This window comes from Podarcis liolepis, assembly GCF_965112155.1.
Source record: "Podarcis liolepis genome assembly, chromosome: 8".
In the NCBI taxonomy this organism is placed as follows: Eukaryota; Metazoa; Chordata; class Lepidosauria; order Squamata; family Lacertidae; genus Podarcis; species Podarcis liolepis.
In genome coordinates, this window is record NC_139560.1 from 45,859,407 (window position 1) to 45,875,167 (window position 15,761).

Genomic DNA, 15,761 nt, shown 5'->3' on the forward strand with positions numbered 1-15,761 from the left:
CATGAGAAACCAGCACATTCTGCTGAACTCTGCCAGAGATCAATTCAGTTTTCCACAAGCTGAAATAATTGATGTTATCTACTTTGTGACCATCTCCAATTAACCCATCTGAGAATGCATCTCTAGATGTTCATAGGACATTGTTTATATACATCATACTAAATCCCTCTTCAAAACAGAATCCTTAGGTCATTTTGTTCACTTTTGTTGGGCAGAATAATGTCTGGGTCTTCTCTTACTAGGTTGAGTTTACAGTTCTCTGAATTTGGTGCCTCCTAAAGACACAGCTCGGGGACGCAGGTGGCGCTGTGGGTTAAACCACATAGCCTAGGACTTGCCAATCAGGTGGTCAGCTGTTCCAATCCCCGTGATGGGGTGAGTTCCCGCTGTTCGGTCCCAGCTCCTGCCCACCTAGCAGTTCGAAAGCACGTCAAAGTGCAAGTAGATAAATAGGTACCGCTCTGGTGGGAAGGTAAACGGCGCTTTTGTGCGCTGCTCTGGTTCACCAGAAGCGGCTTAGTCCTGCTGGCCACATGACCTGGAAGCTGTACGCCGGCTCCCTCGGCCAATAAAGCGAGATGAGCGCCGCAACCCCAGTGTCGGCTACGACTGGACCTAATGGTCAGGGGTCAGTCTACTCAAGCAGTGACCACAAGTGCAGGCATTTTCAACAAATGCGCCATTGCAATATGTGTGTCAGGTAGCTACTTGGCTGAACCCAAGTATATTCACAAAATATTGCAAAATAGATTTGTACTCTTTTTCAGAGGTTGTGCTTCGGAGGTGTCTCCTCCAGCAGGTTATTTCAAATACATACTTAATTTAGCTGTACTCACTTAAGTCAGTAGGAGCAGCTTAAGAACACTGCTGTTGTCCTAGTGCCCAGTCAAGAAGGGACCACTGTCCTCACTTGAAGGGTGTTTCTGAGGGAGCACTAGGACAGAACCAAGACTCCACCCCCATCCCACTGCTGACCAACATACATGCAATAATTGAAGACCCAAATGTCTAGAGTGCAGCCAGTGCACATATGTGTTTGTGTTATTGGGCTTTTATGGATGTTGCATTGCTTGTATGTAATTCCTTGAGTGTTAGGTATTCTTCTACATCTGGTTAGAAGCCAAACTCACTCCGAGGAAGGAGTGAGTCAAAGATTCTGTTGGGAGTGATGACATTTTCCTGTCTTCAAGCAACAGGATGACTACAGCTGACTTGGTAGTTTTAGTGCCCATTTGAGAAATGGTTTCCTGCTGCTGTATTGCACAGCTGCTCTTTTCACCTATTGGCTGTGAAGTAGTGTCCTACTTCCGGTGGCCCTTGGCAACCCTCCTCACCCCCAGCCGCTATACAGCACAGGCACAATGCAGAACATTGGAGTTAGGGCACTGGCTGCACAGCCAGAAGGGAGCACACGGCTAGTTTAGGCAGCTAATTACTGGAACACTATCCATAGGAACCCTGTTACCATAGGTGTTGGGCCCTATGCGTAGTTCTCTGGTCAGGACTGCAAGTACTGTTTCTAATATAGTGCAGATTAGAATATAGTTTGACACAGTCATACACTTCAGGTTTATATTTACAGTTTAATAAAAGTATAAATTCAAGTCTCAACATCTGTCTTCTATACTATAAAGGTTTAACAAACTACTTATTAAATAAATTAAGAAAGGTTTAAACAAATGTAGTTTTCTGTTGGCTAAGGGACGTTAAAATAATTTTGTTCTCTACATTGTGAACAGAATGACATAAAATAGCATCAAAGCAACAAAAAGTAAGATTTGCTAATACAAGTGCCCTACTTCCTTCTACTAGATTTGAGGTGAATGCAGCAACCTCGCGTCCATTCTCTTAGACAAGGAATAACTTAACTGACCTGCTTATAAGACTAGTCATGCTATGAACGTGTTTTGTAGAACGGAGAAAAGGGACAGAGGATACAAAATGATTTAATAACTTTATCATTCAACTTTTCCAGCTGTGCTAAAATAATAGAACACAGAATTACACCATTGTATACCAGAAACTCCTTTGTCACCAAAGCATTGACATTTGCCCTACCTATGACATACAACATTCTTCCTTTACCTTTCGGCATAAAATGCCTCGTTTGTTTTAGTTCCTTATATAAACTGGGTGTTCAAAATCAATGAAAAATCCTTTGATGGCAAACTCCTGAAAAAAAAAATCTAGCTCATGTGCCACATTATTTTATTAATTATGTTACTATTAATAAACTCTCTAAGATCTTTTTTCCGTGCATATGCATGCACAATTTCAGAAGACCGTTTGTGGAAATAGTTATCCAAATTGTTCTTGGAACTAGCTATTTCACTTTTGAAATACTGCAACAACTATACAATTAAATAGCCAGCAATTTCTAAATCAGAACAGAAACAAGTATTTTATAAATGTAAGCACGCCTGTCTAAGAAGTCAAGCAGCTCACACTTATTTAACAAATTTATACTTCGTTCTATTACACAATCATATGCATCTTTTTTTGAAAGATAAATGTAAGGGATCCAAGACCCGTTTGCTTTTATGGAACTTCCTGATGGCTATGCTTAGGAATTGCAGCACAATCCTATATACCATGAATATTTTTATGTATGCAATGTTTCTGTACCTTCTTTCATCACAAACCATTCCTAAGACATGATTAACTTTGTTCCAGGCAATTTGCAAACTTCTGCATAAAATAAAATAAAAATCTCAACTCAAATTTATATGACACAGATTATATTTACCAAATATAGTATATTCCTGCAAGTAATTCCCTTTGAGTAAATTTAACAGGAATCAAATTGTTAAAGGCAACTTTCTTTCTAATCTAATGTTTCACCACATGCTTATAAGAATTTGTCTGAATTGGAGTTAAATACAAATAAATGGTGTATCTGTTAATTATAAATCCAAAAATTAACTTATTCTCTGCAATCATGCACCATCTAAAATATGTGATTTAATCTTTGGGAGACTATCTACAGCCTACTGCAGAACATTCAGAGCAAGATGCTTTTCCATATCCTTGGATAGCATTTATATTAACCCATCATTGCCTTATCCTCCCTAAACAGCCCCCCAATTTATAGAAATCTCACAGACATATCAAGCACTGTCTTGGTTATTAACTGAATGGTCCCAATGAAGTTTCAGAAAAGAAAAGTTCATGCATACTGCGAAGTCTGCACCAAAATGAGTAATATTCATATTACAGAAGCTATTGTTCCTATTTATCTTAAAACTCTCTGCTGTATATTCCCTTTTTGCAAGGTGGCATTTAAGTCCAATTACTAGACTTAAAATGTTAAATTCTAGCCTACAGATAGAATGGTTTTCTTTTGCAAGTATACAAATAATAATGTCTGTCACCATTCTAAAAACTGTTCTCTCAGTTGAAGGGATTATGGCCGAGATCCTGAAAGCCTCTCAGGCCGAAAGAAGGGCTTGCTATATTATGCAGTGTGTTTTCTTTTCATTACTAGCAACAGCCTGTACTTTCTTCAGCACCATCACATTAGGAGTTCTCCCATTTGTGGAGGCGGCTTTTCAGGAGGCCAATTCTAGAAGGCACCCCTGCTATGTATGTGGAGGCTACAAGCAGCCCTTTAAAATCAGCAACTTTTGTAATAATCCTCATTCTCCTTTAAACTAATGTGGGACAATAAGAAAACCATACAAAATTATAGGCTTTCAGATTTTAGAGGCATTTTGTAATACTGAAACACTATTCATTTATTGTGCTGATTTTAAAAAATTCCTGTACCTAGCTCCGAGGCTTAGCTTGCTTTTGCAATTTATTACTGACACTACTATGAAAACGTATTTAAAACAAATACAATTTAGAGAATTAAAAATATTTATACATGAAAACAGCTGACAGTATAAAAATCAACAGTGAAATTAGAGTTCATACATATAAAATAAAAATACCAACAGGAAATTGTCCCTTTAACATAAAGGGGTTGGGGAGAAAAAGAAAGGCAAAAGATATAAAAAAGACTGCATTGTTAATTAACCTAAACTTGGTTTAGCTTTCTTGATAGGAGAGGTTGACCACTCAAATACTGATTTGTATTGTCAGTCTAAGCACTTACAATGCAACAACTCCATAGCATTAGAAATGTTTTCAGGACAAACTTTAGCTGCTACTAAAGCTTATGAAGATTCAATGAGCAAAATGTAGTAATAATATGACAAGCTACTGTAAGACACTTTATATTTTAATACAAAAGGATTCTTCGTTCAATAGCCTTTCGGCAAATAGGACATTCACTCATTCGATCGCCACAAAGCTGACATGTTCCGTGACCACAGAGAAAGATCATATTCTTTAGACGGTCCAAACATACGGGACACATGGTCTGTAAGAGACAAAAATGAAACTAAAGAACTGTCTGGAGACAAATAATAACCAAGTATTATACCTTATTAGCTTACTACGCCTAATGTAAATACCATTTTCAGAAAGTGAGGCTGGTGAAATAAATAGCATAAAAAACTCTGAAGGATACTCATCAACCACCTGCCTTAAAGTAGTGATGCTAAACTTTAACTCAGCGATTAAAAATTCTCAAAGCACTTAACATACATCTTTAGCGTTCCTCACAGAAAGATACACCAGAATCATTTTTCCAGTAGTAGATAGGTAGCCGTGTTGGTCTGCCATAGTCAAAATAAAAAAATTCCTTCCAGTAGCACCTTATAGACCAACTAAGTTAGTTCTTGGTATGAGCTTTCGTGTGCATGCACACTTCTTCAGATACACTGAAACAGAAGTTAGAAGGATCTGGCAACTTCTGTTTCAGTGTATCTGAAGAAGTGTGCATGCACACGAAAGCTCATACCAAGAACTAACTTAGTTGGTCTATAAGGTGCTACTGGAAGGAATTTTTTTATTCAGAATCATTTTGTATTGTATATGGGCTTAGGCCAACGTCACATTTGCTAAATACATTCAAAGTTTTGAAGCAATGCTACATTCTTCATATTTTTATTATTATGACCATCATTGCTAAGGACATAAGTGTATTTGTAAATGACATCTATTTTATACAATTAAAAGGTATAGTGAAACATGAAATAAATCTGTCACACAGAAACAGACTGTGAAGCTCAGTTAAACACTTCTGAAATTTTGGAAACACACAAACCCTTTCAGAATTTCTAATGGCAACTAAAAATGAAATCTCCATCTATTTCTAGATATTATGACCCCTTTGAGTCTGTAGAACTCTGTCCGATGTGATATTAAATAAAAATGGAGGCCATGACTTTATTAGAAGGCCCAAGTGCTGTCTGTATCAAAGGAGGCCAGAAAGGAGACTGTTGGTCCTGCCTACAGGACAGAAAGGAAGGCAGAGTCTAGTTTGGATGACTTAGCTGATTTGTCCTTGGAAGGATAGACCATTCAGGAAACTCACTGCTCAGTTGGAGGATCACTGCTGTCCTGAAAATAAGTTTAAATATAAGTTTGGGGGCGGGGAGGGGAACAAACTAAAGGTGGCTTTTGGCTTTTTATCTGCGCATTCATCTTTCTCCCCTCCTTTTTAATAAAAGCATAAAAATTAGGAATGCTTTTGAAAGCAGGACTAGTAGTAGTTTCCTGTGGATTTGTTCTCTTTGGCTCTTGTTCTGTTCTCTGGTGGCAGGGGAGAAGAGACTATGGATTACATCCAGCACTGTACAAACAGTTCCACTCATGCAATGGGATTTCCCCTTCCTCTTCTCTCCCCACGCACCCCCATGATCTGCTCTGCAGTTTACGTAAGAACCATTGCTGTTTATATTTTCTGCAGTGTTTGTGCTAGAAAGTAGGTAGAGGAGAGGAGAGAAAGAATAAGACATGAATAGATGAGGGAGTGCCTTTGCAGTGATTGTCTTAGCAGTAGCACCCTACTGGCACTTTCTTGCTGCCCTGATTCAGAGGGAGCTGAACTCAACACTACTGCCTGTTACTACCACCTTACTTTTATCACTGTTATTTATTTTTATCATCAGCTTTGTGGATAAGGGCTGGGTAACAAAATAGGGGACTAATAGATAAAGGTTTATAAAGTCCAAATAGAAATGTCATTTCTAATAAGGATTTTTTTTTCTTTAAAAAAAAACCCTTCTACATGGCAGGGTTTCACTATTTGCAAAGGTTTAAAGCCCAATCTGCCATAAAGTCTGAAGAAAAGAAATGTAATTCTTTCAAATGTTGTGGCTTTTGTCCTACATTCCAATTGTTAAACATACATGAAATGAGTTGCCTTTCCGCAACATATGTCCATGCATCATTTTTTAAAAATCCAGTTTGTGTCTGTGGACATTTAAGTGAAAATAGAAGAAAGAGTACACCCTGAATCTTTTTCCATTATTTATTTATTTATTTATTACTGAACCTAAAAGATGCTTAGGGAGATATTCTAGAGTTGATGACAATAACTGCAGTGCACAGTATGCCTACTATCTATATTCCTTTAATTGTTGTTTTAATTATTGTAACTTGCCCCATGACGTTAAGATGAAGGAATTAAAATAACAATAATAATATTCATAACATAAACCTTTATATTGATAACTTTCATATAATGCCTTAAAAAAACACACAAAGCTTTCATTTGATATTGATCATAAAAGTTATCTATTTCTTTTACCTGTTCCTTTATGTCCTGCAACTGCTGCTGCAATTTCTGTACATCAGCGTTGACATTGGTATTGTCCTTGTCTTTCTGCAGAACAGGAATGTTTCCACTTGCTACACAATGCAGAGAAAAGAAAATGGTGACACGAAATACTTACAAAAGAGCTGAACCAATTTAAAAATTACTACTAGCCCATTAATTGCATCAGAACAATGGTTCCAAAGCAATCCATTTCCTGAATCAGGAAGGAGTTTGCAAATTGAAACCACTGCTAAAAGAAGAAAAATAAACAAACTCACCAATGTCATCTGTGGAGTCTTCTGTACCTTTCCCACCACAACACATAATGAAAGGCACTCTTCGCTCTACCACTGCCCGACACTGTACACATTTTTTCATCAAGCTGGCACAATCTGGAGGGGGGGGGGATTATTCAGAATGATGCAGGTTTTTTTACTTATTTAATGTAAAAGTGGAATGTAATGAACAGATTAACAAGAAAATATCATAGGGAGCCTAGAACACACAGCACACCCATTTTGCATAGTCCTCACCAGTGAATATTGATTCATTCAGACAGTTTATCATCTAGCACAAGATAGTTCCAAAAAGGTATGCTCTCCCCACCAGCATCTACAATCAGTTATTCACTTTTATAAGCAAAGGGATGAATCTCACACCAATCTGGGACTAAGCTTTTCCTCGTCTCTGGTAAGGGGGTGGGCAGAACACCCCGTACACATTTGAGTGTGACAAACTCAGAAACTGACTTTTATATTTTAATACATCCATCTTCCAACAAACTTGATCTATTTCAGCAAGTGAATTTAATCATCTTATTCCACAGAACAATTGTTAGCCACCAAAAGAACTTACTTTCACAAGCACACATGTGTCCACACGGCTGAAAGAGCACAGCTGCTTTTTTGTCTGAACATACTACACATTCTTCAATCTACAAAGAAAAATTACATAACTCTTCAACTTTTCATAAAGAAGCTTTTAGTTTCTCAATTGTAGCTCAGTCAGCTTAATGTCTGTTCTGGGTACATTAGTTCAAAATATGATTAAATATAACACTATAAAGCATATAGAATAACACGTCTTGCTAGGAAGACACAACGGCTCCAGTCTCACAACATTTTAACATTCTTTGAGTGTGTCAGCACTTAGGAAAGGATGATCTGATAGACACAATACGCTTGTATTTTTTTTAAAAAAAGCTTTTCACAAATCCCTCACAAATACTCCTGAGTTAGCTTAGCAACAGATTGAAAAAAGAATGAATAAATGGACAGTCCTCACAGTGGAGTGAGGTGAGGCAGGGTCTCCTAAGCAACCAGTGGTTTTTAATTTTTTCATAAATGATTTGGAGTTAAAGAGGAGCAGCAAGGTGGGCAAATCTGCAGACACCAAAAAACCAAAGGAATCTGCAGAGATGCAAAAGGATGTCTCCCAAAACTGTAGACCTAGTAAAGGTGCAGAGAAAGTCGATCAAAATAGTTATGAGGGTGGAGCACATTCTGTACAAAGGAAGGTTTAAAGTTGGGGGCGGGGTTTAGTTTCAAAAGGCAACCAGTGAGAGTTGGAAAAGGTTTATAAAATTCTGCAAAGCATGCAGAAAGTGGACAGAGATTATTTTTCCTTTTACTCATAACACCAGAACTTGGGATCATCTAATGAAAACAATTGGCAGAGGATTTAGCACAGTCAAAAGTAGTTCTTAAGAATGTAACAGTCTGCTGCTTAGGACTATGACCCAGACTGTCATTTGCTTAAGCGTTTCTGCTGTTTGATTCTAAGAGCATCATTTAAAATGTTCTAAGTTTAAAATGGTGCATAAACGCTTATATTTTAAGATATGTCATACTAAAATGAGCTGGAAATAAAAGCACGCACCTTTGTCCTGGACTGAACTTGTTCTTTGCAGATAAGGCATTTCTTGACTCTTGGTGAACAGAGAGAACAGGTAGCAATATGCCCACATGGACCAAATAGAGTATCTCTCTTCATATCAGAACATACCATGCATTCTTCTAAGGTTTCTGAATCATTGCTGATCATAGAAGGGCTTCGGGAACCAACCTGGCCACTAAACACAAATATTAATTGAGATATTATATAAATATTCAACATAATGTGCATAGTTCACCTAACCAGCCATGTTAGTGGAAGCTGTGTACAATGACTTCCACATGCACAACAGGGCTTTCCCCTCCTCTCCACCTCCTGCATCCCCCAAAATTGGCTTGGGATGTGTGTGTTTTGGGAGAACCCCTAGAAGAGAGTACATGGGAGGGGAGAGGGGGCATCATTCCATCTGGCAAGTTGCAATGCTTTTGCAGGTTGAATGATTAGAAAAACATGGTGTTCAATTCAATGCTCAGGTTGCGAACGTGATCCGTGTGGGAGGCACGTTCGCAACCTGCAGCGCCGTGTCTGCGCACGTGCGAGTTCTGATTTGGCACTTCTGCGCATGCACAAAGAAAGATTTAGTGCTTCTGCGCATGTGCCGAAACCCGGAAGTAACCCGTTCTGGTACTTCTGGGTTCGGTGCAGTGCTCAACCTGAAAACGCGAAACCTGAAGCGTCTGTAACCCGAGGTTTGACAGTATATGTAATCATTTATTTTTTTGCTTCAAGATTAATATTTACTCATCTGCATTGGAAATCCAGGGGAATAGTAAACAATGCACCCTGCCATTAAGGTTGAAAGAATTAGGTAGAAAAAGTGGCAATTCTGTATAGCTTAAAATCATGCCAAGGGCAAAAAACCTTAAGCTTGGTAAGTATATAATTATTATTTTTTTTTTTTACATTCCTCCTGGACTGTTTTGATACTTAGAGTGGCACTGACATTTAGTAAAAATGGGAAACAAATAGCAGAAGAATATCTTATTAATACTTCTCAAAACGTCATGAAGTGTGCATGCAAAGCTGAATTCATCAAAACTCAATCAGGCTAGATATTATGCAAAAAAACCTGACAAACAAATAAGATTATTTAACATCCAGCTTGTTTTACTTAATGTCTAGCATATGAAGAATTCCAATAGACTCAAAAGCCTTCCTTTATGGCTTTTCAAATGGTCTTAATAAATATATTACAGAACAGTTTCTTTTCTGAGGTTCCCCTCCCTTAACAGGAAAACATGGCTATATGCACTTTTGACTGACATTTAGTTAAATTTATGTTAGAAAACTGGCAAAACCTTGGATTATTATTTAAATATTTCAAAAACCTGTAAGGCCCACTGAAGAATAAAGAGGCATCTAAAGTGCTGCATACAGAGTTCAGACTGGGCACAGGAACCTTTACCTCATTCCTTCAATTGGCAAGTTTCCTAGGCAGCTCAAAAATCCAATGCATGGTCAGGGGCTTTCTACACCAATATCCCATGACACACAAGGTGCTGCCCCTGAGAGAATATTTGCAACAGTGTGTATGTGGACGGAAGAGCCGATTTTGATCATGGCTCATATTCCAAAATTCCTGACAGGGAGCATGCATTAAGTAAATTTCTGTCTCAAAGTTTTGACCAATTTTGAAATGTTGCTGAGGGCAGCATGCACAGAATAGCCACAGTGAACAGTGAATTCAAAAACGAAAACATTGTGTGAAATGTTAATTAAAAGTAAACGGCAAAATAAAATAAATGATTGAAGAAAAGGCTTCCACGAGCCCTGGGGTGCAGAAAACATTTTGGCTCCAGGGGCTGATTTTTTTCAGGCCCCATCCCGCAGGACAACTTGTGGGCAGAATAACTCACCTGTGTATCACATGCCATTATGATGTCATATGGTTGTCCTGCCTCAAATCCCCTGCATATGGTGTACCCCAAGCATTTGGGAACCATAGCTCAAGGTATACATCTTAAGGGGCATTGCCGCCCCATGTGTTGCACCATGGGAATGGAAAGGAGAAAGTAGTCTGCACTTTGTAGGCACTGCCAGCAAGTGGAAATTCTCATTGTCAATGCTTGCAAAAGGAACCTTTCTCCCCTCTCGGTCAGCCCTATGCTTGGCGCTTCTCAGAGTGTTCGACATAGGGCTAGCAAAGGCTTCTTTCTCCCCTTCTGATCAAGTGACCGGGAGCAGAGAAAGAAGCCTGAATGAATCCCTCTCTCAGTCAATGCCTGCAAAACACCAGGGCTGACTGTCTTTGTCGCCAAACTGAGCTGGATTTAACCCCTTGCGTGTCAGCTAAACCAAGGATTGCAATACATTAAAACATTAAGAAACATAAATGAGAACACCACTATTCATTTTAGCCCACATGAAACTAAATATTGTGAGAATGAAAATCTACTTTAATTTTATTTGCTTCTCTTAGAATTGGGATAAACGTACTTTTTTATTTACAAGGTTTCTTACCCACCCTTCACCCCATAACGTCCCAGAGCAGGTTACAACATGTGTGTGTGTGTGTGTGTGTGTGTGTGTGTGTACTTTTATCAGCTGTTCTATAGCAAACAGAAAATTGGAAAGGAAATGTGGGTTAATCCTATTGCGCTGCTACAATACAAACCTGACTTTTTCTTTGTGACATTTAGCCAATGCTTTACAGAGGCTAGGATCAGGACACAAGTCAAGGGGCGACTGACCCTTCTTATTACGAATACCAAGGTCAGCTCCGTTAGCTGCCAGGAAGCAGGCAATAGATGCTGCACTCTTCTTTTCTGCTCCCTGAGTACCCAGTCCCATTATCAACTGAAAGAAAGTAAATTCGCAACTAATGATGTACCTGAAAAATAATATCTTATGAGAAAACAAAACCAACAAGACAAAACTGTATCATTAATAGATCTGAGCAAATACTAGCCCTGAAGTGTAACTTCATGCAGTTAGTTCTCTTCAAAGTTCCTTGAACAGAGTGAAAGATTGTATCGTCTGGTAGTATCAAACACTGCACTTGCAGAGTTCCAGTGGCATAGTGAGTGGAACTACCAGGTTGCCTCAGAAGATGGCGGATGGCGGGTTTTGCTCCGGTTGAGCAGCTCACTTGCTGTGAGAGCTGGGGGGAAGCACAGAGGCAATGTGTACCCCCAAAGGATAAATTTGGGCATCTAGCAGTCCAGCGGCATCAAGGTTTTAAAGCTCTCTCAATGCTTTCTGGATCAGGAAGTGTTGCCCTTCCTCTCCCTCTTCCCACATACCATCTAAATCTGCTCCTTAGAGTCCTCCTACCCCATGGAGCTGATTTTGAGTATGCATGGGGAGCTGCAGAGAACATGAGAGGAGGAGGAAATTCCACTGGGAAAGTCAACTGCACTAGTGGAGCAGCAGTGTTGGATAGGATGCATGATGTTGACAGTTCTTTTGTACCAAGCCATTCATCCCACATACCAACCCTTCATGTGCAACTCAGCACAATTCTGGCACGTGCCATATTTTTAAGTTAAAATCTAACCCTCATCTGCTGTTAACACTACTGCCATAAAAATCATACAATTTCTCTGCAGTTATTTTTTCCTATTGTTCTGCCTCAATGAAATTACTTGAATAATAAAAATTAACTCACTTTCCTAGTATATACAACCACACAGACAAATATGCTCAAAATACTATCTAAAACGTATATATAAATTCTATTGTCAGTTTCTATCGTTTAGTACAAAAGCATACAACTGAAAAGTTAGAAGCCATGCATACTATAATTATTTAGCTCATTTTTGTTCTGGATTACTGCTTGTTAATTCAAATGACATTTTAGGAACTTTTGAAAAGAAATATAAGCTGATTACGAAAATCAGAAATATTTGGGGATTTTAAAAAATGTTTTTCTACGCAAGTTGTCCATGATAATATGCCAAACTAATTCTCAATTGGCATTTATATTTAATGGAATATTATCTTTAAATAATTGCTTTTTAGAAAACAGAAAGCAGACCAAAACAAAACAGGATCTTGCAACATACTGCAGAGAGAAAGTATAGTAGAGAAGAAATAAATAAATTCAAATTATTTACTGTGTTCTTCGATGGCTCCCAAGCAGTATCTACCTTGCCCACATCTTGCATGTCTTGGAGCTGACGAAGCTGTGACAAAGTATGATGCCTCAGGGCTTCATGGAGGGGTGTATCCCCATCTTTATCCTGAATATCCAGTTTAGCACCTGCACGAACTAGAAGCTGAGGAGAAACAATTCAACATTTTGAACATTTCTTTTCTCACATAATGAGTCATAGACACATTAGAGACTCTGAAGTGCACAATAGCACATAAATTTGCCATGCAAAGTCACTTTAATTATGTTCAGACTTATTTATATCTTTTACGCTATACAGTGGTACCTCTGGTTACGAACTTAATTCGTTCTGGAGGTCCGTTTTTAACCTGAAACCGTTCTTAACCTGAGGTACCACTTTAGCTAATGGGGCCTCCCACTGCTGCCACTGCGCTGCCACCACACGATTTCTGTTCTCATCCTGGGGCAAAGTTCTTAACCCAAAGTACTAGTTAGTGAAGTCTGTAACCTGAGGTGTTTGTAACCCGAGGTACCACTGTATACTTTAAACTCTGTTTTTACCAAATCTAATTTTAATCTCAGGAAATATAACTAGCACACAATTTGATATGTCAGAGTTAAGTAACAAGCGGATAAGAATGGGCTGCATCTAATAGTTGAGTGGCTGGGGAAATGCAGCCAGATGGGCAGGGTATAAATAATAAATTATTATTGTTGTTGTTGTTGTTGTTGTTGTTGTTGTTGCATGACCAGAAGGCAGCTCAGACAACCAAACTTGCTCTTCCTCTTTCGCTGCAGTCCTAACACCCCCTCCAAAGTCTCTCCATGGGGTTGGGGACAGGGCTCCAGAACAGTGCAGGCCACAATGTACAGGCGGAGTGAGGCTGCACTGTGCAAGGTTCCCCCATCTGATTTCAGATTATTTTCCCCACCTCCCACTATTCAGGAGTCTATTTAGTGAGGCTTATCAGGAAATACAAAGGCTACAGAGAGGGAAGAGGCAAAGAGATAGGTGGCACAAGCTGTCTTCCATTCATGCAACCATTAGGACACAACAAAAAGAGTGTTCTATCAGCAGCTGCTTCAATTCAGTGATATTGTAAATATACATTTATTTCATTTGACCGACATCACCTCTGATGCCTCTCTATTTCCAAATTCAGGAATATTAATATAGTTGGGATAAAATGGAGGCAAAATACAAGTTTGCTGTGAAAATGTATGGAGTACAAGCTCAGTTCAGACATTGCACTACACCATAGCTTAGCATGATATGAAAAACTAAAACAAGCCTTGGGCTTGTGTGCTCCTGAATCCTCCTCTGGGACAGCCACAAGGCATAATTCAGAAGTGTTGTTGTGCAAATCAATCAATGTACCCTACTTTTCAGTCTACAATAGAACTAGCGAGAATATCGAAAGCAAGTGTATATTTCATTTTTTTAATGTTAATACAGCAACAGACAGTATGTGTTTGAACAGAATTTTAGCATGATATATACTAGAGAGAATGAGCAAGCATATATATTGCAGGGTCCACACAACAGGAATTGTGTGCTTGTGGCCTGGTAAAAGAAAAAAGCACCCAATTGTGCAACTGTAACCCACAGTCTGAGAAACTGCCTTATGGTCTACTATTGGTACCTTACCCGCACTATTTGGGTGTGCTGTCGTTCTACAGCAAGGTGCAGTGCAGTTTGTTGATTTACATTCTGGATATCCAGGTTAGCATTGCCCTGAAAGAGATGTTTCAATTGTTACTTATTAACATTAAAACCAACAAGAAATCCTGAACTGGACCTTTTCTTGGTCCCAAAAGCCAAAAAATATTTCATTTACATATTAGTTCATGAGGCTAAAACCAAATGAATATCTAACTATTTATAATAGCATACATTAAATATTGATCATGTGACATGAAAACCGCATTAGATCTTTCCATTAGTCATCTTTAAAACCCAATTTATACATAAGAGCATAACACTACTTGCAAATGGAATTAATGTAAGCAACAACCCTCAAAATGTCTTACTAGATTAGACATTCAGTTGGTAACTTTCCCACTTGCTTACAATAAGGACAGCTGCTTCTGAATGAGCACCTTACCAAATGTGCAACTTAAGCTACACTGGGACTAGCTGGTAAAATAGAGTGGGGGAGCCTTTCTTCCTGCAAGGCTAGCTAGTGTGCGGCGGCTGTGAAAAGTGCAAATTCCATGCATTAGGAAAGGAATTAAAACTGCCAGCATTATTATGCAGTTATACAAATTTATGGTGTGACCACATTTGGAATACAGTTCTTGTAGCCTCACCTCAAAAAGGATATTGTAGGGGTTAGAAAAGGTTCAGAAAAAGGTAACCAAAATGATCAAGGGGATTGGGCAACTTTATTGCGAAGAAAGGTTGCAGTACTTTGGACTTTTTAGTTTGGAGAAAGTGGCCTGGAGAAAGTGGGTAGATAAAAGTTTCCCCCCTCTCTTATAATTACAGAACTCATGGACATCCAATGAAGCTCAATGTAGAAGACTCAAGACAGATAGGAGAAAGTACTTCTTCACGCAGCACACAGTTAAACTCTGGAACTCGCTTCCCCAGGATGCAGTGATGGCTGGCTACCAACCTGGATGGCTTTGAAAGAGGATTCAAAAAATCCAAAACAAAAACATGAGAGGGCTATTAAGGGCTACAAGCCATGATGGCTATGCTCTGCCTCCACAGTTGGAGGCAGCAATGCTTCTCAATAGCAGTTACTAGAAGCCACAGGAGGGGAGAGGGCTCTTGAGTTTGAATCCTGCTTGCAGGTTTCTCACAGGCATCTATCTGGCCAGCCACTGTGAGAACAGGATGCTGGACTAAATGAGTTATTGGTCTGGTCCAGCAGGCTCTTCTTGTGTTCTTACAAGAATGTTAATCACTAAAAATCAGGGTCATCGTAAAATACACTAACATAACGTAGAAAGTGTAACTTTGTCATATCAGAATTGGCAAAACAGATCCCTCAGAATATGTGGGTTTTCCACTGATCTACCTCTACAAACACACCAGTGTTGCATGGATTATGGACAGGGCCACAGCTCACTAGAAGAATACATGCTTTGCATGCAAAAGGTCCTAGAGTCAACTTCTGGTATTTCCACAGTTGCCTCAAGTAGCAGGCAACGATAAAA

At 39.0% G+C, this 15,761-nt stretch overlaps 1 protein-coding gene across 2 annotated transcripts in view; it reads right to left on the reverse strand.

Annotated features, from left to right (window-relative positions):
- Positions 1–1,563: 1,563 nt before the first annotated feature.
- MIB1 (MIB E3 ubiquitin protein ligase 1) overlaps positions 1,564–15,761 on the reverse strand; it is a 41,980-nt gene continuing 27,782 nt past the window's right edge. The window contains exons 14-22 of one of the 2 annotated variants that reach the window (XM_083518218.1): positions 14,245–14,331; positions 12,598–12,759; positions 11,157–11,338; positions 8,528–8,720; positions 7,505–7,583; positions 6,928–7,041; positions 6,641–6,741; positions 5,423–5,448; positions 1,564–4,363 (exon numbers count right to left, since the gene is read on the reverse strand). In XM_083518218.1, the coding sequence (XP_083374344.1) occupies positions 4,333–4,363; positions 5,423–5,448; positions 6,641–6,741; positions 6,928–7,041; positions 7,505–7,583; positions 8,528–8,720; positions 11,157–11,338; positions 12,598–12,759; positions 14,245–14,331 (975 nt within the window). In that variant the 3' untranslated portion in view covers positions 1,564–4,332. The remainder of the gene's footprint in view (positions 4,364–5,422; positions 5,449–6,640; positions 6,742–6,927; positions 7,042–7,504; positions 7,584–8,527; positions 8,721–11,156; positions 11,339–12,597; positions 12,760–14,244; positions 14,332–15,761) is intronic. The other variant, XM_083518217.1, reaches the window with a different exon arrangement.